This window comes from Rattus rattus, chromosome 13, assembly GCF_011064425.1.
Source record: "Rattus rattus isolate New Zealand chromosome 13, Rrattus_CSIRO_v1, whole genome shotgun sequence".
NCBI classification, from domain to species: Eukaryota; Metazoa; Chordata; class Mammalia; order Rodentia; family Muridae; genus Rattus; species Rattus rattus.
The window spans coordinates 6,605,500-6,629,389 of record NC_046166.1 but is presented as its reverse complement, the minus strand read 5'-3'; the positions used below and the strand labels follow the sequence as shown (position 1 = coordinate 6,629,389).

The 23,890-nt window shown below is 50.5% G+C and overlaps 1 protein-coding gene across 1 annotated transcript; it reads left to right on the top strand.

Moving 5' to 3' along the window:
• Positions 1-3,147: 3,147 nt before the first annotated feature.
• Positions 3,148-17,401, top strand: Itih3 (inter-alpha-trypsin inhibitor heavy chain 3). The gene is made up of 21 exons (XM_032918499.1): positions 3,148-3,482; positions 4,097-4,117; positions 4,947-5,113; positions 5,220-5,324; positions 5,538-5,700; positions 6,093-6,206; positions 6,962-7,087; positions 7,328-7,444; positions 7,941-8,109; positions 8,548-8,673; positions 8,919-9,100; positions 10,490-10,675; positions 10,826-10,965; positions 11,504-11,658; positions 13,148-13,174; positions 13,422-13,457; positions 13,604-13,717; positions 14,180-14,384; positions 16,115-16,287; positions 16,473-16,584; positions 17,171-17,401. The coding sequence occupies exons 1-21, from the start codon at positions 3,390-3,392 to the stop codon at positions 17,298-17,300; spliced, it is 2,661 nt and encodes an 886-aa protein (XP_032774390.1). The 5' UTR covers positions 3,148-3,389; the 3' UTR covers positions 17,301-17,401.
• The last annotated feature ends 6,489 nt before the right edge of the window (positions 17,402-23,890 follow it).

The window sequence follows — 23,890 nt, the reverse complement described above, 5'->3', positions numbered from 1 at the left end:
CCCACGTCCCTGAAATAAACTCGCAAATTTTACCTCAGCAGGACCCATGTGGGCCTCAGGCGACCAACAACCTCACCGAAGTTCCATGTGGGCTCCCATCCCATGATCCTTAGGTGCTCTTACCCGTATTCCCCATGGTTTTTTCTCGGCTTTGGAGAAGAGCCGTGGTGCAAGGCAGATACCCTACTCAGCTTTCAAAGGATGACAAGCCTGGGAGACTGGGGACCGACTGCCTGGGGGGAGCCAGAGACTCCAGCCCAAGGAGGGCCAGCCCTACAGTCTCCTCTCTGCTTTTGGTATGTGTGAAGTCCAAATAAAATAGCTTTCTGAGAAAAACAAAACCAAACCAAACCATCAAAGCCCACCCATAGGGACACACTCCTTCCAGCAAGGTTACATACACCTTTTAATCCTTCTCAAACAGTTCCACTCCGTGGTGCTCAAGCATTCAAATATATGAGCCTATGAGGTCATTCTCATTTAAACCACCACAGTGTGCAAACAGTAAAAGCTACTTAGAGCCGCTCTTAGACAAGAAAACAACCAGGAAGAAACAAAGACAGGTTGAACTGCCTAGGAGAGAAGGACACTCCCCACTCTGTGAAGTGCCTGCAGGCTGTACCTGGTGCTCCAGGTTTCTAGCTGCTGTGAGCTGACCCCAAAGCTGGGGTGGGCTTTGGCGATGCAACGTTGAGTTATTTCTGCTCTTATAAAAAATGCCTTTCTCATATTCCTGTAAGTAACCCCAATAAAATTCATTGATTCACCAAGTTGGTCTTAGGTGGCAGCCTTTCTTTGGTTTGTCATGGCCTACCTGGAGTGAGTAGATTTTGCACGCTAATGTGTGTGTGTGTGTGTGTGTGTGTGTGTGTGTGTGTATGTGTGTGTGTGTGTGTGTGTGTGTATGTATGTATGTGTATGTGTGTGTGTATGTATGTATATGTGTGTGTATGTGTATGTGTATGTGTGTGTATGTGTGTGTATGTGTGTGTCCACGCGCATGTGTGCATTGTGTCTCCTCACAAAAGTCTGTCACACAACAGTTTCTGTGATAAAAATACCCTGACCAAGCAACTTAAGGCAGAAAGGGTTTATTTTAGCTTACAATTCAGAGATGCAGCCCAGCGCCAGGGAAGGAATGGTGGCAGGAATATAGGTGACTGGTCACATCGTATCTTGAGTCAGGAAGTAGCAAGCAATGAGCTCTGTACTCAGCTCTCTCTCTCCCTCCCTCCCTCCCTCTCCCTCCCTCCTCTTCCCTCTTCCTCCCTCCCTCCCTCCTTCCCTCCCTCCCTCCCTCTCCCTCTCCGTCTCTCTCTTTCTCTCTCTCTCTCATTCAGTCCAGGATCCCAGCCCACAGAGTGGTACATCCACAGCTAAGTGGGTCTTCCCTCTCTAACCTAGATAATCCTTGACAAGTACTGAAAGGCTTGTCTCTTCAGTGACCCAAGATCTCGTCAAGTTCACATTTTAACCATCATAGAGGCTGAGCTCAAAGGCTACCCCAGGTTTGGGAACACAGAGTCCTTCAACAACAAGTCTGTCAACTCGCTGTGGGAGGAGAGATCAATTTACCTCCAAAGGCATTCTGGGAAAGCAGGACTGTCAACTGACTGGATCATCTTCCCCTCCTGAGGAATGAGCAGGGGACAAGCCTAGGGATTGAATGGAGTCTTTATAATTCTAGTCTTGCATGATTCTAGTTTTCTCCAAATTCTTGGTCATCCTTCTTAAGCAGTCATTAAATTCCTAGTTCAAGTTCCTCCTATCCCGGTACTCTAAGTCTTTAGGGAGGAGACATATTCAGATGAGAAAGGCAGGGGGAGGCTCCACAGGTAGCTGTTATTGAGGAGCAGGCTTCCTTCAACCCCAGCCTGCTGAAAATGGCTGTGTGACTAGAACCTGCCCAGCTCTAAGGAAGAGGCCTGGTTTTGAGGGATCTTCTCCCTACATCTGGTCTTGGCGTTTTGTAAGAGCAGGTCGGCGCTGCCCGGCTGGGTGTCTGTCTCTCAGCAGCAGCCCCTGTCACCCCACCGTCTGTGCTGACTTGGTAACCCTGTCATTGCTGTTCTGCATCTCCTGCCACTTCAGTCAATCGGCTGAGTCTTTCCGTAGCCCCACCTCTCAGTTTCTGCTTTCAGCCACCTCTCTCTGTAGCCAGAGCCCTGTGCGTCTGCCAGCCTTGTCCAGAGCTTTCAGCCAAGAGCATGGTGTCATCCGTAAGGTAGCTGGCCTCAGCTCAGGTAGACAAGGGTCTACTCTGCTGAGCACACACGGAGGATACGCAGAGAGGTCGTATCATGGTGGGCATGGGGCATCGGTCCTGAATAGGCCACCCTGGTATGGCTTGGGAGCCCTCATGCAGAAATGTGAACCCCTGGCAGGGTCCTAGGGCACACATTGAGCAAATTAAGGCTTGTCCTATCCAGGAAGGGACAGTCCAGCATAAGGCAACAGAATGGACTCCCAGAGGGTCTGTTGGGACTGGCTCAGTGATAAAGAACCCATTCTGCTCTTGCAGAGGACCTGAGTCTGTCTCCTGGCACCTGTGTTAGGGACAGGCACCTGCACTCACACACACATGCGCACGCACGTGCACACACACACACACACACACACACACACACACTTAAAATAAAACACATCTTTGAAAAAAGAAATAAGCTATCACGCTGTGAATAGCCACATGACAAGGGCTTGATGTCTGAGAGACAGCCAAAGCCGATTCTTTTAAAAATTAAGAACAACTTTTGTCTAGTCAGGAGGAGGGAAGCCAGGGCCCTTGGGCTGGCAGAGGGAGATGCAGCGAAAGACAGGCAGGCACGCAGTCAAGAGAGAGACACTCAGAGAAGCAGTGTGGACTCAGATCCCAGGGAGAGCTAGGTTACAAGGCTCAGAGGTGGTTCAGTCCATGGGTCCCTGGCAGACACATCAGGTAATGGGACAAAAAAAACTCAGCCATGGGGGGTCTAGTTGGAGAGTGGCTGCCTTGTGAGAGTTGGAGCTGGGATCCAGGCCCAGACTAGAGGCGATGTGGGTGGCAAGAACAAAAACATGGAGCCCTAGATGCAGGGGTGCCAGCCGTTCTAAATGCAGCTCACACCGCCCTCATCATCCACACCAGGGAGAGTGGGGGTCACTTGGTTCACACAGCTCCTGCCTTCCCAAGGGCCTCCAGAGTATCGGGAGTGTAGCACCAACAGTGTTTATTGTATCCACTGGGCCCTCTTCATAGAGACTCACTGGGTGGTTACTCCACCCACCCCCCAGTTCCCGGAGCTGATGCCTGCCTCCCCTGCTCTGGCCCCATGGTGCAGGTCGTTGACCCTGCTTGGAAAACACTGGGCTGGCGTATATAAAGAAAGCAGGCCAGGTCTGTGTGCTCAGCAATGGTGACTCTGTGGTGGCCCTGCCTTGTCTTGGCTCTGCTCTCTGGCTTGGAGACCTCTGGTTTTCCAAGGAGTCCCCTCCGGCTGCTTGGGGTGAGTAGAACTTCCTGTCTGATATCGGGACTTTGAGGGTCATATTGGCAGAAAACTCCATCCAAGTCCCCTGAATGAGGGGAAGAGGAGGCTAAGGGACTGGACAGTGTTACTAGGACAGCGTTGGACTCTGGAGAATTACGTCCCAGTTAGGATTGATAAACCAGCATGCTATTTAACACGGAGCAGAGCTCTTCTAACTCCCAGGCTTCAGTTTCTCCGCCGATGAAATGGGTGATGAATTGGGAACTTCTCACCCAGGTCTGCAAGGGCCTGTCTTAGGTGCAGAGCAGGTGCAGAGGCCTCTAGAAAATGCTAGTTTGAGCCTGATGAGTGGGTGAGTGTTCTAGACTATGACTAAAGAGACCAGGAGCAAGGGAGAGCAGAGTGAGAGGCCAGGTAAGATGGGGCGTATGGGACATCAGGCAGCTTCTGGCCTCCTCCATAAGTGACCTGATGACACATCCCTTTCTCTAACTATCCATTGTCTTTCTCTAACACATGGCCTGGAGGGTTCTGTATCTCTGAGCCCTGGCCCTAGCACAGAACCTACTCCCAGGCCATTGGGGATGTTGTGCTTGCCCTGAACTCTTTATTTATCTTTGTGTTTACAGAAACGGAGCCTTCCAGAAGGGGTAAGAACTTCTTGGGGGGGGGGCTACAGACTGGGTAGGGAGGGGGCAGAATGGAGGGTTCTCCACTTGCTGAAGATACAGATCATAATAGCATGGTCCCCAGAGCTGGAAAACAGCTCATGGCTCCATCTTGGCAGGGCCCCATGTGACCCAAAGACCCTTGGGAAAGAGCACTATAGCCACAGTGTTCCACTGGGACAGCATGGGGGGGGGGACCTTCCTTTCACACCACTGATCAAGTACTTGCTGGCACTCCGCTGCAGGGAGGACTGGGAGGGATGGTGAAGCAAGCTGTTACAAAGTATCTAGATTCGTTCTTAACCCAGCATGCCTTGCTCTATTACCTCTGCTGGAAAGAGGGTGTCTGGGGACTTCCCACAGGAAGTAGGTGTGTTTGAATAAAAGTACAGGTCTACACCAAAGGACACAGGAGGTGGAAGAGTGTGACGGGAGAGGAGAAAGAGCCATGATGGAGAAAGTCTCCTAGACGTAGCTGGAGCTCAGCATACGGAGAGCCAAGACTCTCCGAGGAAAACCTAGGGGAAGGCTTTACTTGGGAGAGGGGCTGGGTCGGAGAGCTCGCTGGTTGCAGCTGTGTGCTAATTGCAGCATTGAGAATGCAGAGTGTGAGCACTGTAGCAGCCAGATGAGTGACAAAGGACACTGTCCAGAGTCCCAGTGTAGGTGACTGTGAGGACTAAGATTTATCAGGACTTGAGAGCTCATAAGGGAGAATTTGGAAGGGAAGCCACCACGCTGATGAGTTGGTTTCCCAGGATGCAGTTTAACTAACTACCCCTCCAGTGATCCCGGCCCCGCTCTCCCACAGGTGGTGGATGGCATTGAGATCTACAGCACCAAGATCAGCTGCAAGGTGACCTCCCGCTTTGCTCACAATGTTGTCACCACAAGGGCTGTCAACCGCGCAGACAAGGCCAAGGAAGTTTCCTTTGATGTGGAACTGCCCAAGACAGCCTTCATCACCAACTTCACCTTGTGGGTGCCACCATAGCTGTTCACTTTAAGTTCCTTAAATGGGGGAGCGGGGGAGTGGGTTCTGGCCCAGTGTGACAGGCCCTTCCCCTAAACTCTTTATCTACAGGACTATTGATGGTGTCACCTACCCTGGGAGTGTCAAGGAGAAGGAAGTTGCGCAGAAACAATATGAAAAGGCTGTGTCCCAGGGCAAGACAGCCGGTTTGGTCAAGTGAGTGTGGCTCTTGGGCTTTGAGAGAAGAAAGCAGCTATAATTACTATAGCAACTACGCGTACCCCCAGAACATCCCATTTTAAAGCAACTGAGGTTCGGAAGAGATAGGGAGGTCTCTAACCTAGGATCTGAGCCTTGGATCCAGGACCAACGAAGGATGGGTTCCTGAAGTCTTTGCGCTAAGCACTGTCTTGCACCCCCGCCCCCTAGGGCCTCTGGGAGGAAGCTGGAGAAGTTCACAGTGTCTGTCAATGTGGCCGCAGGCAGCAAGGTCACCTTTGAGCTGACCTATGAAGAGATGCTCAAGAGAAACAAGGGAAAGTACGAGATGTACCTTAAGGTCCAGCCCAAGCAGCTCGTCAGACACTTTGAGGTAAGCAGCCACCCCTGCTTGGAACCACAGAAAGCCCAAAGAAGGGCAGTGGGGTCGGGGGGTGGGAGAAGGAGGGAAGATCTCAGAGCTGAGCCAAGGACGTTATCTCCAAGGCCCTGTACTCGGCTGAAGTGATTTGGAAGCAGCACAATAGCGTTAGCTACAACAGCCGGGAGCCAAAGGGAATGATACTTCCGTGCCTGGGCCCTTGAACTGGGGGATCCATGGCAGACAGATGATGCAGATGTTTCGTGCCGCTACACCCTTTGAACTTTCCTAGTAGCTGTCAGTGAGGCTCCCTGTATCAGCATAGACCCATGCCATTCCCCTTGACTCTGTCCCAGACCTCTGCTCTGTCCCAGTATGACATCTCCTTCGTTTGGCCGTTTCAGATCGATGCACACATTTTTGAGCCACAGGGCATCAGCATGTTGGACGCCGACGCCTCATTTATCACTAATGACCTCCTGGGAAGTGCCCTCACCAAGTCCTTCTCAGGGAAAAAGGTGATGTAGATACCTCCAGGGCTTGGGGTGCAGGGGGTAGGCCAGCGCCTTGACTTTGCTGATCTAAGGGGTCTCAACTCTACCGGGACAATGGGGAGATGGGAAGCCATTTATACTCTGGCAAATACATGGGCAGGGAAGGGGATGCAGATCAAGGAACCGAGGCTAGCTTTGCTGACTCCACATTAAGGGATGGGAGACTAAAGAGAATCGGTTTAATTCTCCTTCTTGGTGCTGGGCAGTTGACACAGTCACTGAGCCTCAAGCTATGCCAGGGCAAGTGCCCAGTGGCAGTGGGAGGAGGAAGTGTCAAGATCAAATCTCAGCTGCCCAGGTTCTCCAGAGAGACGTTCGAAGAGCCTACGCTCAAGAGGGCAGCTAGTGTCTGGATGCTCCCAGTCCCCTTCATTGTAACACCCCCTTCCCCACTCGTGTCCTTCTGCCCCCCTTTGGGCGCCAACTCCAATTCACAAAACCACTCAGCACAAGGCTCTCTCATATGGGGCAAAACTCCCAAGCCCAAGTAACTTCTGGGACTGAGCTAAGGACTTGGGATGAGATAGCCAGAAGGGAGGAGAAAGACTAAATGAAAATGACAGCCCTCCCCACCCCAGACAGGTTCTGATCACCCAGGGAGGGAGGTATTCAGAAAGATGGGGCACGGGAGCAGCTTTACCCAGGAGGAACTGCCAGTTCTTCCTGTCTGCCAGTGGGCCACCTTCACAAGGCTCAAGGCTTTTCCTCCCTCCCCGCAGGGGCATGTGTCTTTCAAGCCCAGCTTAGACCAGCAGCGCTCATGCCCAACCTGTACGGACTCCCTCCTCAACGGGGACTTCACCATCGTCTATGACGTGAACAGAGAGTCTCCAGGAAATGTGCAGGTAGAGGTTGAAGGCTTCGCCAGGCTTGCCTGCTAATCCATCATCATGGTGGGGAGAGGCCAATATCCTAAGGGACTGCAGAGATGTCCCTTTCTCCCATCTGTAGCACCATTTCCCTTGCATGGTGCCTCCTGGAGAGTGGAAATTCTCATTCCTCTAGTAATGAATTTTTGACTTCCACTTGCAAGGAGAGGCATTGCTAAATGGGCATTGGCCTCCACCTCTCTCCCACCTTTGCAGATAGTCAATGGCTACTTTGTGCACTTCTTTGCACCCCAAGGCCTCCCAGTGGTGCCTAAGAACATAGCCTTTGTGATTGACGTCAGTGGCTCCATGTCTGGTCGGAAAATCCAGCAGGTTTGTCCTCATCCAACCCCCTCCCAGCACCCAGGGCAGCACTGGGGCATAGAAATGTGAGGAGGAAGAGATTTTACATTTTATTATTATTATTTTTTTTAGTGTATGAGTTCTCTATCTGCTTATTCACCCACAGGCCAGAAGAGGGCATCAGATCCCATTACAGATGGTTGTGAGCCACCATGTGGTTGCTGGGATTTGAACTCTGGACCTCTGGAAAAATAGCCAGTGCCCTTAACCGCTGAGCCACCTCTCCAGCCCAGAGATTCTTTATTTTTTTTAAGTGGGAAGATTCTAGTGTTTCTGGTGGAAAAGGAGGGATCAGACAGAATACGCAAATCCTTTACACATTTTCAGAGGGAGTTGGGGGCCCCGGGCAATGCTAACTCAGAAGGATAAGGGTAGAAGGAGCTCCTCCGTCAGCCTAGGCTGGGGAGCGCCCTGGCTCATTCCTTGTGCATGTCTTTATGGTGCATTTGTCTTCCTCCTCCCTCAGACCAGAGAAGCCCTTCTCAAAATCCTGGATGATATGAAGGAAGATGACTATCTGAATTTCATCCTCTTCAGCACTGGTGTGACCACCTGGAAAGATCACCTAGTCAAGGCCACACCTGCAAACCTCGAGGAGGCCAGGGCGTTTGTGAAGAACATCCATGATCAAAGCAGTGAGCTGTGGGGGGGAGGGGCAGATGCGTATTCTACCTGGTCCCCTTTCTTGCACCCGCAGCCCATCTCCGCCGTGCCTCTTCCTTGGGGTAGACCTCAGACTTGAAGATGAGACACCAGGATGTCTCTTCTGCAGCCTAGGGAAACCTGTCCTCAGCGCTTCTAACCCGTGATCCTGGTGCTCTCAAGTCTCAGCAGGATGAGGCGCAGGGAACCCTGTTTCCTGTGGAAACAGACACGACATCTATATCATTTCCTTCCCACTCCTGGTGACTCCACCTGACTGCTTGTCAAATTGCCGTAGTCATCACACGCCTAGAACCTCTGAGCACCCCTTTGATGCCAGTGTGAAAGTCTGTGCTGTCCATCCACATATGTTGTTGGCACGCCAAGGACACTCCCCACCTCAATGGTTCTGTCTCTCTGTCGGTGTACAGTGACCAACATCAATGACGGGCTGCTGAGGGGTATTGAAATGCTGAACAAGGCCCGAGAAGACCACCTTGTCCCGGAGAGGAGCACCTCCATCGTCATCATGTTGACGGATGGGGATGCTAATACTGGTGAGGGAGAGGGAGGCTTGAGCCCAAGATGAGTGCCTGCCTGCCTGCCTGCCTGCCTGTGTGGCTGACTCACTACAAGACCCTGGGTGTCTTTTCTTGTGGTTCCCTAGCATCTTGTGAGCCCCTTAAAGGCAGGTGCATGCCTATCCTTGTCAAGGCTCCCTACCAGCTATGCATGCAAAGAGTTAGCTCTCCCCAGGAGAGCTAGTGGAGGTGGTCCCCAGCATGAACGGTCCTTTCTACAGGCGAGAGCAGATCTGAAAAGATCCAGGAAAACGTCCGGAATGCCATCAGGGGCAAGTTCCCTTTGTATAACCTGGGTTTTGGCAACAATCTGAATTATAATTTCCTGGAGACTCTGGCCCTGGAGAACCACGGGTTTGCCCGGCGTATTTATGAAGATTCTGATGCCAGCTTACAGCTGCAGGTACACTTTACCTCAGGCGCTGTTTCTCAGGCCGCTACTTCCGCCATGGGCCAACTTCAGGCGTCAGATGGAGCCTCCTCTCTGTTAGAGTGCACCTCTGGCCGCATCTCGTTCTAATCTACATAGAACAGAGCTGCCTCTTCTGCAGGAGATCAAGCACAGGGCACTCCGTTAATGTATGTCTCGTGATCAATAAGTAATTTCTATGTAAGCATGCCCAAATATTTCACAGGACAATGGTTCACTAAGTCTGCAATAAGGGAGTGCACGGCCCCTGACAAGGTGGCTTAAATAACAGAAACACTGTGTCGAGGTCTTAGAGGCTACAGGTATGAGATCAGGTGACAGGGGCTTGGTTCCTTTCTGAGGGAAAGATCTGTATAGGCCTCAATTCTTGGCTTGTCGCACTCCTCTTCTTTGGCCTTCCCATGCATTCCTTCCTTGTGTGTCTGTATCCAATTTTCTCTTTTTATAGGGACACAAGGCATATTGGATTAGGGCCCAACTTCATGACATCACTGGACTATCTGTGTAGAGAGTTTACCTCCAAATAAGGCTGCACTCCAATAAGGTTAGGGCATTGGGAGTGCAGTACAAATCTGACTCGTGACAGACACAGAACTTTATACAATAAAACAGTATTTAAAAATATTTGCTAGCCAGATGTAACTGTGTGCCTCACTCTTCACTCTGATCTAGGACCTTCCTCAGGTGGTGGACTGCACCCCCACTTGTAGGGGACACTGGGGCTTTCCTCCCCTCTGACCACACCCCTTCCTGTGGCTAATATTTCTTTATTCAAAGTTCTGCCTCCAGAATTCTGTCCTTTCTTTTTATTCCCTCTAGTCTTTAAGATGGTGGGGACAGCCAGGCAGTAGTGACACATGCCTTTAATCCCAGCACTTGGGAGGCAGAAGCGGGCAGATCTCAAGACTAGCCTAGTCTACAAAGAGAGTTCTAGGATAGCCAGGGCTACACAGATAAGTCCTGTCTTGAAAAACCAAATAATAATAATAATAATAATAATAATAATAATAATAATAATAATAATAATGAAGCTTGACATTTATGGGCTTCTCTAGATGGTTTAATGGTTAAGAGCATTCGCTGCTTTTCCAGAGGTCCTCAGTTCAAGTCCCAGCAACCACATGGTGGCTCACAACCATCTGTAATGGCATTGGGTGCCCTCTTCTGGTGTGTCTGAGGACAGCTACAGTGTACTCATATAGACAGCGCCCTCATAGACTCCAGGGCACATCCAGGGCCATTTAGAAATGAAGACCAAGGGAAAGGATCAGTTCAGCCCTTGAGGACCAAATGCCACCTTGTAGCATTTGTGGGACCAACCTATCCCGGGCTTCTCCATGTCTCCCTTGATCTAATTTTCAGGGCTTCTACGAGGAAGTAGCTAATCCCTTGTTGACCAATGTGGAGGTGGAATACCCTGAGAATGCCATCATGGACCTCACCAGAAACAGTTACCCCCACTTCTATGATGGCTCTGAGATTGTTGTCGCAGGGCGTCTGGTGGACAGGAACGTGGACAACTTCAAAGCAGATGTGAAGGGCCATGGGGTGAGTAGCAACAAATGCCTGGGGCATGCTGGGAATGGAGGGCCAGCAACGACGGACCCAAGGCTTCTGGGAGTGGCGTCCTCCGAACCTGGCCCCACAACTCCATGATCCGGCTCTCGAGTTCCTCACTTGCTCCAATTCCCCACCCAGGCCCTGAATGACCTGACCTTCACGGAGGAGGTAGACATGAAGGAAATGGACGCGGCCCTGAAGGAGCAAGGCTACATCTTTGGGGACTACATTGAGCGGCTCTGGGCCTACCTCACTATTGAGCAGCTACTGGAGAAACGGTAGAGTGGGTCTACCCTCACCTTGAGGAATGCCTAGCGTTCTAGCACCCACCACAGCTCTGACTGCGTTCCGATAGAGACAGAAGAGTAAGACAGCCACCCGCTGAGGAAGGACATCACCATGAACATTCTTACTGCTCTGCCCCCCCGACCCCCATGTTTCCTTGCGTTCCCCCACTTCCTGCTTGTCCATCTCAGCCAGCAAGCACTACTGAGGACTGAGGGTACCTCTAGGGCAGGAGAGGACCTTAGCTTTTTCTCTTCATCAGCACCACCCAGTGATAGAGAGGTTAGACAGCACTGATGGGGGAGGGAGACCCAACACCTCAAGGGTGTAGCTGAGCACCCTTGAGAGGGCAATGCATCCCCCCACCCCCATCTCAGTGAGCTCCACTGAGCAGGACCAAGGATGTGGGCAATGAAGGGAAGGGAGATGTTCCCTAGTTGTCCCTGAGGATTCTGGTCTGCTTGGTGAGTTAGTGGGAGAGGAAGCAGCATGGTGTGCTCTGGGCTGACTCTGAGCTGTTCCTCCTCACAGCAAGAATGCCCATGGGGATGAGAAGGCGAACATCACAGCAGAGGCCCTGGACCTGTCCCTCAAGTACCACTTTGTAACTCCACTGACCTCCATGGTGGTGACCAAGCCTGAGGACAACGAGGACCAAACAGCCATTGCTGACAAGCCTGGGGAAGGTGGGCACAGGGGAAGAAGGCCAGAATCTAGGATCCTCCCTCTAAGACCCTGGACCCTAGAATCCTAGGAGAGGAGTTGGCTAAGCTGGGGACACCAGGCCTTTTGAAGAGGGGCATGTCTGGAAGTATCTGGAAGGGTATATGGAAGGAGTGAAGTGGTTATCAGGGACATGGGGTGGGGGCCAGTAGGAGTCTCTAAGTCTCTCAAGGGATGAAAGCCAAGAGAGTGCACCGTCTAGGACCAGCTAGACAAGATTTGACCCTAACTCCAAATGTAGACCTGGGACAAAGTACCAGGGACCTGGGATGTGTGAGAAAAGAGGCCCCGAGAGCTGGAATCTGAGACCAAACATCTTTAACAAGGCCCCAGATCGTACTCACCAGGGGAGCCCCAGACGTGTATCCACTTCACGGGGAGCCTGGTACTGAGAGGCATGGGGAACGATGGTCTCGTTCAGGCGCAGCCTCTGTTTTCTAGGAGTTTTTGGTCCTAGTGGACACCCTATGGGGACAAAGCTAGCTCTAAGCCAGGCTGCAGAGCACTCTCATTGGTTGCAATGGCCTTAGTCAGTAGCCAGTGTCTAATATGGTTTTCTTCTTCTTCCCTCACTGTGCCTGCATGTTAAGCTGAAGGTAAGCTTTGTGTGAGGGGGGAGGGAGGGAGGAGGGAGGGAGGGAGGGAGGGAGGGAGGGAGGGAGGGAGGGAGGAGGGGGAGATAGACAGAAGAGAGCTTTCAGCTTCACTCCAAGTCTCAGGGTTCCCATTCGTTAGGTAGAAGATGGCTTCCCTATCTCAAGATGGGCCAATTCTTGACAGTGTCCTGTTATCTGCAAAAATGAATAACTTTGATCCCTAGCACTTTGACACAACTCCTAGTAACCCGCACATGAATCTTTCCTAGTTCTCACTTCGTGAGTGCACTAAGCCAGAGGGGACTCAGCCAGTAACTGATTTGGGACATACGCCTAGGCACTTGGGCCCAGCGCCCATGCTGAAGGTGTCTGGGAACCAAGGCACCCCATATTTCTCTCGCTGTGAAATTAGAACAGTGTACCCCTCCAGCCCGCTAACATTGGGCAAGACTCAGCCCCTGCCAAACTGCCCACTTGAATCTCTAAGGAGCATACATATATTAGGCCGCCATTTTCCCTCAGGAGCTACCAACCGCTAAGAAACAGCAGACATTGTGGGTCTCACCCTATCCCACCTAGGGGCTGAAGAGTTCACAGAGGGCTGTGAACGTTGCTCATGAGTGAGAGGCTGATGATTTGATAGACTTGCATTTTGGATGTATCAAAATATGCTCCTTGCATTTAAATGACACTCACGCTACCAACATCCCTGAAAGGGCTTCCCTGAGCAAGTCTGCCAATGTTGGGGCCCCAGTGGGGACCAGTAGCCTTCAGGCTGACAGAAATTGCAAGGTTGGGAGCTGGGGGAAGGAAGCCCTTGGCTGTTTCTCATGCCTGCCCTTTGACGGTTTACTAGCCATCTCTTCGTCCGTGGCCTACCTGAGTGAGTACATGTGGCTGTGACACGAGCTTTCCCTGCCCCGGCGCCTTCTGTAGTGTTTCCTGAATCAACCTCCGTCCCCGACCGATTGACCAGCTGTCCTGAGGAGGTTGCATGCTGGTGGAGAGGGGATGAAATCAGTGGGGTGGGGGGTCAAATTGGGAGAGGCATAAGCCAAATTCGGAGTGGAGGTTCCAGATCTCCCCGGGACAGCTTGCTTCGTTCAATCTGGTCTCCCTTTGCTCCGTAGCCAGTCAGCAGTCCAGCCATAGCCCCTACTATTATGGTGAGTTGCTCGACTTCCCCCCTGGTCAAGGTTCAGGGTTGTGGGTATCTTGCTCCTGCTCACAGGCCCAAGAGTCCTGGTAAGGCTAGGAAGCCAGGGAAGTCCTGTGGTACAGGGTGTCAGCCCATTCTCTGATGTGCTCTCAGTGGATGGGGACCCCCACTTCATCATCCAAGTCCCGGGAAAAAATGACACCATCTGCTTCAACATCGATGAGAAGCCTGGCACGGTGCTGAGCCTTATTCAAGACCCAGTCACAGGTAGGGCTACAGGCGGGGTTCTTTCTGTCAGGATCTGAGTGTGAGTGAGTCCATGGACCAGTCCTCATGACTCTAGTAGCTATCCATCTTCGTGTGCAGAACACTCTGCACAAGGGAGGAGGGGCCGGCCAAACAAAAGACCCACTAAGCGCCTGGTGCTATTAAAGCCAGACCCACTCTGTGCCTAACGCTGTTAGAGAGAGGCAGAGATATGGGAAGCCTGACACTGAGGGTGGAGCCGGCCTGTATATTGGGAGCAGTTTTTTTCCTCTCACAACACTCCCTGACCCAGGAAAGAGAGAAGGCCCACAATGTCCCAGCATGCCCCAGACCCGAAGCGTCCCCATGGGCTTTGCTTCTGCTTGCCCTCAGCTTGCCTCGCTAAAGAGGAAGACATCCCTACAGGCCATAACAGATTCAAAAGCCCTCACTGGTCTCCCTTCTTGGCCCCCCCTCTGGCAGGCATCGCTGTGACCGGGCAGATCATTGGAGAGAAGGGCAGTAATGCTTCTTCCAGGACAGGGAAAACTTACTTTGGCAAACTGGGCATTACCAATGCTTGGATGGACTTTCGGATTGAGGTGACCACGGAGAAGATCATCCTGGGGAACGGGGATGCACTGAGCACGTTCAGTTGGCTAGACACCGTCACGGTCACACAGACCGGGTAAGTCCTCTGACTGTACCTCCAAGGCTGAGGAGGGAAGGAAATGCAGACTTCTCCCAGGAGTCACAGGAGAGACTGATGGCCTGGATGCAGTTCCCAAAGGATGGTAACCATGGGATATGCACCAACCCTTGAGAACCCTGTCATAGCCAAAATTTGCAGCTGGACAGTGTGCAGGACTCACTTTGAGGAAAGGTATGACCTTAGGCAGAAGTCACGTACAGTGGCACACATGTAGTCTAGAGCTCAGGACAAAGGACTGATTGAGACCAGCCTTGGCAACATAACAAGGCCCCATCTCTAAAATTTTATTATTATTATTAATTATAATCATTATTATCTTTTCTCTCTCTCTCTGTGTGTGTGTGTGTGTGTGTGTGTGTGTGTGTGTGTGTGTGTGTGTGTGTGTGTGTGTGTGTGTGTAAGTCAGCTCTCACCCCCTCTCCCTCTCCTCCCCCGGCTCTGTGTCAGAGGACAACTTTGTAAACTCAGTTCTCTCTACTTCTGTGTCAATTATGTGGGTTCTGGAGGTTGAACTCAGGCCGTCAGACTTATGCAGGAAGTACCCTTATGCAGTGAGCCATGTCACCAGCCCTTGCAAGAACCCATTCCTAAGCAGACAGGAGGGTTGAGAGTGCTTGCAAACATCTTTAATCCCTGCCACCGGGAGATAGAACGAGGGTGATACCCAAAGTTCCAGGTCGGGCATGGGTTACATGACAAGTTCCAGCCTAGTGTATGAACGCACAGAGACCATGGCAACATGAACAAGACCTGCATAGGTTCAAGCCAGATGAGGTGCCAGCATCAAGAAGTGGACTCAAAGTCAAACCCCTCGCCAAGAAACTACTTGAAATGGATACCCAGTGGCAAAGGAAGAATCTGTTTGCTCCAGTGGAATGTCGCTGGGTATTACAACGATATTCCAGGGCAGCCCGTGCCCACGAGTAGTTAGCAAAATAGACTCCATGTTTCGTTTTGCTCTGCTTTTGTGGATCTTTTGTTTTGTAGTCTCTTGTTTGGATTGTTTGCTTGTTTTATTGATTGTTTGCTTGTTTGTGTTTGTTTTGGTTTAGTTTTTGTGTTTCTATCATCTGTCCATCTGTCTGTCTGTCTGTCTATCTATCTATCTATCTATCTATCTATCTATCTATCTATCTATTTCTCTGTGTGTCTGAGGAAGAATGGGCAGAGAATATGTAGCTGGTTTGGGAAGATCTAGAAGGAGATGGGGAAGGGAGACATGATAAAAGCATATTGTATAAAATATGTTTTACTTAAAATATGTTTTAAAAATACAATTTATTAAAAAACAACCAGGAAAGAAGGGAGGGATGGAAGGCAGGAGGAAGGAAGGATTTGCAGCCTCTCTTGCTGGATCTGCTAGTTCCGAAGCTTCATAGCTTTTCCTGTTTGGAGTCCCAGGGATCCCATTCTTCTCACTGAAGCTCAGAGAGTACAACTTGTCCAGGATCACACAGAACTTGAGCTGGTTCCAGGCCTCTGGCTTTCTAAGCCTCTTTCCTGACCCTAGAGGAACCAAGGTTCACTCTGTAGAAGGCATAGATGACGTATTTGCGGTAGTCTTATCCCAACATTGAGGTAGTGTCTGGCGTCTGTGTGCCGTCCCATGACATGTGCTTGGAAGGCCTTGCTGAAAACCCCTTGATTCATACGGTTAATGCCTGGGTCATGAGGCCTCACTTCCTAGTCCTCCTCTTCTCTCCTAGGCTGTCTGTAACAATCAACAGGAAAAAGAATATGGTGGTGTCCTTTGAAGATGGGATTAGCTTTGTGATCGTCCTACACCAGGTTTGGAAGAAACATCCGGTTCACCAGGACTTCCTAGGGTTCTACGTGGTGGACAGTCACCGGATGTCAGCACAGACTCATGGGCTGCTGGGTATGAAATGCTAAGACTGCAGGCTGCTTAGTTATGTGGAAGCCCTGGGAATAGACGTGCAAAGCTACAACTACCTAGTTACCCATACCTGGATCACAACATGTCTGCTCAGCCTCTGCGTGAAGCCAGTGGCCATGGCCCTCATACAGACAGAGGAAGCTCATTGTTAATGTTTCCATTCCCAGGCCAGTTCTTCCAACCCTTTGACTTTAAAGTGTTTGACGTCCGCCCAGGCTCTGACCCCACGAAGCCAGATGCCACAATGGTGGTGAAGAGTCATCGGTTGACAGTCACAAGGTGAGGTGGCATTTCTGACACCTTCACCCCACCTAGTACCAAGACAGGAAGAAAGAAGCCACTATGCCCTGGCACCCAGTTTGGCAGGCTCATGTTTTCTCTGGGGTACCCTTATTTCTTTTTGAGGTGGCCCTCTTAGACTTCTCCTAATCAACGATTAGCTCAAGCCTGGCTCCCTAGAAAGAACAGTCACATGACTTCATTCTTGACAAAAGAACTCTAGGCTCTGCACCTTTAGGCCAGGCATGGTAGCATATGCCTGCAATCTCAGCCTTTAGAGGTGGGGGTAGGAAGATCAGGAGGTCAGGTCCTTGGCTATAGAGCAAGTTCGGGACCAGCCTAGGCTACAGGAGACCCTGCCTTAAACATTAAAATAACACATAAAAAATAAAATATCAAAAAAGAATTTCAGGGGTTAAGTGGAGGGATGTAGCAAGGTGGCAAAATACTTACCTGGGACCTGTGGGGCCTTGGATTTAATCCTTGCACTGGAAAATCACTAAAAGAATCTCCTTCAACCTTCAGCCCATGATGTCTGCAGTCAAGTTGTTCACCCTGTACCTTATAGCATCTCTTTTTCTCCCAGGGGCTCCCAAAAAGATTACAGGAAGGATGCCAGTGTCGGCACCAAGGTCGTCTGCTGGTTTGTCCATAACAATGGGGAAGGGTTCATCGACGGTGTCCACACCGACTATATTGTCCCCAGCTTGTTCTGAGTACACATGCCAGCTGCTGCTGCAGTAGAAGGCCTGGAACAGGACACAGAATGGGGCTTGTGGGAAGGACTGGGACAATAAAGTGGGTAAACCAAAATGGCGATCAGTCTCTGAGAGCCTTCATGAGTCACTATTCAAGAAACGGAATGGCTGTTAGGAAGGCAGCTTCCTGGGAGTATCAGCTGAGGCAAGTGTGGGACAGAGTTGGCTGGGGTGACACATTGGGGAATCTTCAGTTGATGACGAGCAAAGGGTTTCTGAGACACCAGGAGGATGGGGTGGCGTGAGTCTAAAATCCAGGGATGTCCTACATCAGGGGTCCTTCTGTCACCACAGTGACAGAGGCAGTGTAATGGGGGATGGGAGGGAGGTTTGAGAGGATGTGGTTCATCACCGTGGGGCACTTACGTAGTCAGGATGGCCTTGGTCAGGGGTGGTAGGAGCTTGCCATGTGGCTTCCTCACATCTCAAGATCAGAAACAGAAACTAGGGCAGGAAGCAGGCCTGATTTATCTCATGAAGACCTGGCCCCTAGTGACCACTTCCTCCAGCTAGGCCCCGCCCCTTAAAGGTTCTGCGACTTCCCCAAACACAGTGCTACTCTCTGGAGGACTGAGTGCTCACACACACGAGCCTGTGGAGGACATTCCACAGTTACATAGTAACAAGAGGGACCCTTCATAGTTGCATAGTAACAAGAGGGGCCCTTCATAGTTACATAGTAACAAGAGGGGCCCTTCATAGTTGCATAGTAACAAGAGGGGGCCTTCATAGTTGCATAGTAACAAGAGGGGGCCTTCATAGTTGCGTAGTAACAAGAGGAGGCCTTCATAGTTGCATAGTAACAAGAGGGGCCCTTCATAGTTGCATAGTAACAAGAGGGGGCCTTCATTCTGGCTCACGACTTGAGAAGCCAACCTATGGCTGTCTGGCTGACACTGTGGTAGTGTAGTGACACAATACATCCTTATGGTAGTCAAAAAGGAAAAAGAGAGCCAGGTACAGTGACATATGCTTGTAAGCTCAGCGATTGGGAGACAGGAGCAAGAGAATTGAGATCAGCCTAGGTTACATAGAGAGCTGCTGACCAGCCTGGGCACATACAAGACTCTATCTCAAAAACAAAACAAAACAAAGCAAAACAAAACAAAACAAAACAAAGGAAAACAAAGGAAGAAAGAAAATTAAAAAGTGAAGTAGGACAGGAGGAGGAAGGGGGAGGAGGACAGAGAGATGCAAATGGTGGCTCGTTCCTGTGACCCAGCACTTGGGAGGTAGAGGAATGACTAACAGGAGTTCAAGGCCAGCCTGGGATACAGAAGACCCTGTTTCAGGGAGAGGGTGAAGGGGATGGGGAGGAGAGGGAGAGAGAGACTCTGTGTGTGTGTGTGTGTGTGTGTGTGTGTGTGTGTGTGTTAGGGCAAAGGGACAGAGGGACAGAGACATATGAATTCAGGTTTCCCTTCAGGGGCACGGCCCTTAGTGACCCAAGTTTCTTCCACTATGCCCAACCTTCTGAGGTCCCATTACCTCTTAATAGCGCTGTAGGCTGGTGACCAAGCTTTAAGCACATAGGCTTTTGGTGACATTCCAGATGTAAAATGACACCACTTATCTATTCAACTACCCACCCGGCTGCCCACCCACCCACTCCCCTACATGCACCCAGCTGCCGCCCTTGGAGTCAGCAGGCAGATGCGATACCCACGGCCAGGATCTGAGGCAGAGTATATGTAACACAGTTCATATCTTCACAACTGCCACAGTTTGCCTTCAGAAGGGCCAGGACTCACTGGATCCTCCTGTCACCTCACGATGGCCACTTTCTCTCTTCCAACAAACAAAGGTTGTGTTAGAGAGACAGAGGGGTCCCTATAGAGGGACCTGAAGATAATCTCCAGCCTGAGTGTTTTGGCTTCTATGAGACTTTGCATAGAGCACAGTTGACTCTCTCTGTACCTCAATCTGTGCACTAGGACACCCCTTTATCCCTCTGTGTACTACCACATCCCCCTTCATCGCTCTTGGGACAAGAGGCCTTCTGTCCTCTCTACTTTCTGTCCATACGCCATGTGTTTCTCTGCACCATTCAGCTTCCAGATACCCAAGCTGCTTCTGTCATGTGATCATCCTTCCTGGATCCTTTGCTCCTTCAGCTGTCTCTGACTGAGGGCCTAAGGGATGCTGGGCAGAAGATTCTCGAGAAGGAAGCAGTGGGTAGCTTGCTAGATGTCTGAGCAGAGAGTTCAATAAAGCTAGAATTAGGAATCAAACCTGGGACCATATTGAATGCAGGGTGCATGCACGTGTTTGTGGATATGTGTGTGTGTTGGGGGGGGGCTAGCATGTAGTTATGGGTCACAAGAATTGTCATACCTGCCACTACAGAAGGTCTATAGACACTCCCCGCTGCTGACATCACAGCTGGCTTTCCAGTGCTCAGACTGGCCAAGGGCCTGGAGGGGAAGGAAGGGGACTCCTGGTCTAGAGAGAGAGGTAGCATGAGACTTGACTTCCAAAGTGAAGGCCTTTCCCTGATCCTGGGGAATGTGGGAAGCAGGCTGGAGAATTAACGCAGCCCAAATTCTGCCCCTTCCCCAACACACAAGTAGGGAGGCACCTCCACTCGGGAAGACATTAGACTGGCTGTTTTCTCCCTCCTCCCACAGTGCCTCAGATCCTCTGTTCTTGCTGAGAGCCAGACATCGGAACATAGGCCTTGCTCAGGTGAAGCGAGCACTGCCTGGGCTGCCCTTTCTCTCCTCACCTACAGCACCCTTGTTCCTCTCCCCTCAGTTCAGTGTTCATTCTCTAGGCCAGGCTCCTGCTGCCCCCTGTTCATGGGTGTCCTTGTTGTACTTACTCAGAGTGACCTCCCCTTTGTCCTTCAGAACCACCTCTAAGCCTTTCTCATCCAGGGTGAACAAGTTTCCGTCAATTTTGTCACCTTGATAGAATCAGAGTCACCTGTGGGTGGAGCCTAAGGGAGGACTTCAGACTTGTTCCCGTGAGGGATTTTATTAACTGGGTTAATGGAAGGGGCAGACACAGCCTGGATGTAGGCAGCAGTATTTCTTGGGCAGGGCCCTGAACTGAAAAGGACAGCAGGGACCAGGCGAGCATTGGTGTGAATGCGTTAACCTAAGGTTCTCCGCTCTACAGTGTGGATGCGACGTGGAAATGATCCATGCAAGACGATCTGGCTAATTAAGCCAAATAAATGCATATAGATAATTTCATTAGCCGGTGTTCAAAAGCAGGCTCGTGTCTCTTGGTATCGAAGATTGGAGGTACAGCAGTTTAAAAGACAAAAACCACGGTTACATCAGTGCTTAGGGGAAGTCGAAGTGACATCTGTCATTTTGCAGAGCTTAGCAGTATTTTCCAGAAAGCACAAGACAATTACCTCTGATTTACGCTTCCTCTTAGCTATTTTAGTTTTGTGTTTTAGCTTGTTCAAACATCAGTTGTTCTGGTTAATATGTCTGGACCATGATTAGGGTCATAGACAGTCCCAAAAGATGTGGCTATTGGGGGTACTGATGTGTGTGTGTGTGTGTGTGTGTGTGTGTGTGTGTGTGTGCGTGTGCGTGCGTGTGTGTGTGTGTGTGTGTGTGTGTGTTTGTGTCAAGTTCCTGCTGCCTTAACTCCCACAGTGATGGACTTTGTAACAGGAAATCACTACAGACACCTTCATCTCTTATGTTAATATTTGTCAAAATATTTCGTCACGACATCATGGAACAGAATGAAGATAGCACCCAGGGTAATCCAGCCCTTGCCCAGGGCCAAGAGCAGCCCCCAGTGGGTAGAAAAGTGAAGGTTAGCGGTTCACTGTCCTGCAGGGGCTGCCCAGCACTGACTCCTGGGCCAGCCCAGCTGGTTGTGTTCCAGAAGCGTGAACTTGGGCCAGGCAGGCTCACCTGTCCTTAGTTCCAGAGGAAGTCCCTCATTCTGGGCTGCTTTCTTGTCTAATGGTGTTCTGGCATGAGGTCCCCTGCCAGGGTGGCTAGGCGGAGGAACCTCAGTGCAAGATGCATTCTCACACGTTGGGCAAGGCTGCCGGAAGTTCATCCACTGGCCTGATCATCCCTCATTCTTCTAGGAAGACTCACCCACCCAACACCCTCCACTGCTCAAGAGCTGGCACAGACTGTCTTTTTAATGATCTGGTCTGCTTTCCCTAACAGGCAAGTGGGCTAGCTCACTTCGTGTTTCATCCTGGCTACCAAGGAGAGGGAGCTTCCTGGCCAGCTGCTTCGGCAGTGTCCTCTATTTTGGTGGCTGATTTGACCCTCCGACTGCTTGGCTCTTTTATTCCAATACTCATGGCTTGATTCTCCGTACAGTATCTGTCTGTAAGCCACAGATTGTGCCCTCCCCCTTTTTTCTCAAGTAGGTTGTTGTAGGAGTCCAGTTGTCCCTTGGTATCCGTGGAGGATTGGTTTCAAGAACCCCATGAATACCGAAATTCCATAGATGTTCAAGTCCCTTATGTAAACCACTGTTGTATTCACATACAACCTGCTCAGATCCTCTTGTGCTCTTTAAACCATCTGCAGGGCCCATATAATACCCAACCATGTTAGACAACGTTAGGAAGGAGCAGAGTAGAGGAAACTTCTGTACCAGCTCAGTACGGCGGCAGCTTTCGGGAATATTTTTAACCCACAGTTGGTTGAGTCGATAGATGAAGAAACTCTGGATTCAGGCTTCTTCCTTCCTTCCTTCCTTCCTTCCTTCCTTCCTTCCTTCCTTCTTCCTCCTCCTCTTTCTTCTTCTTTCTTCTTCTTCTTCTTCTTCTTCTTCTTCTTCTTCTTCTTCTTCTTCTTCTTCTTCCTCTTCCTCTTCCTCTTCCTCTTCCTCTTCCTCTTCCTCTTCCTCTTCCTCTTCCTCTTCCTCTTCCTCTTCTTCTTCTTCTTCTTCTTCTTCTTCTTCTTCTTCTTCTTCTTCTTCTTCTTCTTCTTCTTCTTCTTCTTCTTCTTCTTCTTCTTCTTTCTTCTTCTTCTTCTTGATATGGGATCTATGTAGCCCTGGCTGGCCTTGAACCCACAGAGATCTGCCTGCCTCTGCCTGCCAAGTGCTGGGATTGAAGTTGTGTGCCACGAAGCCCAGCGTTAGAATACAAACTTAAAGAAATATTTCAGGTGGAATCTCCAGGGTGCCTAACTCTGTGAAATGCTCTGTCTGGGAGCTGGACTAGGTGTTGTGAAGGTATTTCCTCAGAAGGGAAGTATCCCTCATCCCCACCTCAAGGGAAGAAGGTTAAGGGAGGAGGGAGGAGGGAGGAGGGAGGAAGGGGGAGGGAGGAAGAGAGAGGAGGGAGGAGGGAGGAGGAAGAGGGAGGAGGGAGGAGTAAAAGATTAGGAAGCTCAGAAAGCAATAATCTTCCCCAAGCTGAAATTGCCAGGGGAGGGGACTCTGGTAAAACTGTCTGCAAGCTGTGCAAGACGTCCCCAGGGTATAAATTTCTCGTTCTCTCTGCTTCCTCCTCTCCCTCCTTTTCTTCCTCCTCTTCCTCCTCTTCCTCTTCCTCCTCCTCTTCTTCCCCTTCATCTTCCTCCCCTCCCCCTCTCTTTCTTTCTTTCTACTGTATGCTGCTGACTGGATTGGAACTCCACGTGCAGACTGGTCTGGCCTTGAACTCACAGAGCTCTGTTGCTTCTGCCTCCTGAGAACCAGGGTCAAAGGCATGTGACATCACGTCTGATTCTTTCTCTTATTTTTTTTTTTTTAAAAAAGGGTTCAGTATTTTATCTTTCGCTTACTTCTAACATGTAATTTATTTTCTTTTGTGTGTGTGGAAGCCTTGCCTGCGTGAACCTCCGTGTACCATTTGCACACAGGCAAGAAGAGGCCATCAGATCACTAGAAATGGCATTACAGACAGTTGTGAGGCACCACGTGAGGGCTAGGATCCAACCTGGGACGTCTAGAGGAGCAGCCAATGATCTTGACTGCTAAGCCATCTTTTCAGCCCCTTAGGACGTTTTCTTTGGGGCTGGTTCTGGGACCCGAACTCTGGGCCTCTGTGAGCAGAAAGTGCTCTTAACCACTGGCCAGCCCTGCAGCCACCAGGGATGCAACTTTCAAGAGTCATTTCCCATGATGACTCACTGTCTTTGAGTCACTCATGCTCTTGTATGGAGCTCCCCTCCGTGATCCTGTAAGTACTCAATAAACACATTGCTTTACCAACTGGCCTGGGGTGGAATCCTTTCTTTGACCTGTTGTTGGTGCCCTCTCCAGGATGAAAAGACATCCATTCACTTCTCTTCAAGAAAAAGATGTCATACAGTTTACCCTGTTTGAGTCAAAGCTGGTTTTTATGGTCCAGCCAACCGCAGAGCGCCCAGAGCCCTGTTCTCTCGGGAGAGTGCTCTGAGGCCTTCACTCGGTGCTGCACTGACATTTTGAATAGCTGGTTTTAAATTCCAGTGACAAAGACAAGGATGGGGTCAAAACTGCACTGTGGGCTTCCCTGGCCCCACCAGTTTTGGAAGAGTCCAATGCTCTTTAAGACAGAATACACAGGTTGGTACCCTAAGTCCTGCAGGACTGGCCACATAGAATCATGACAGCAAACTCCC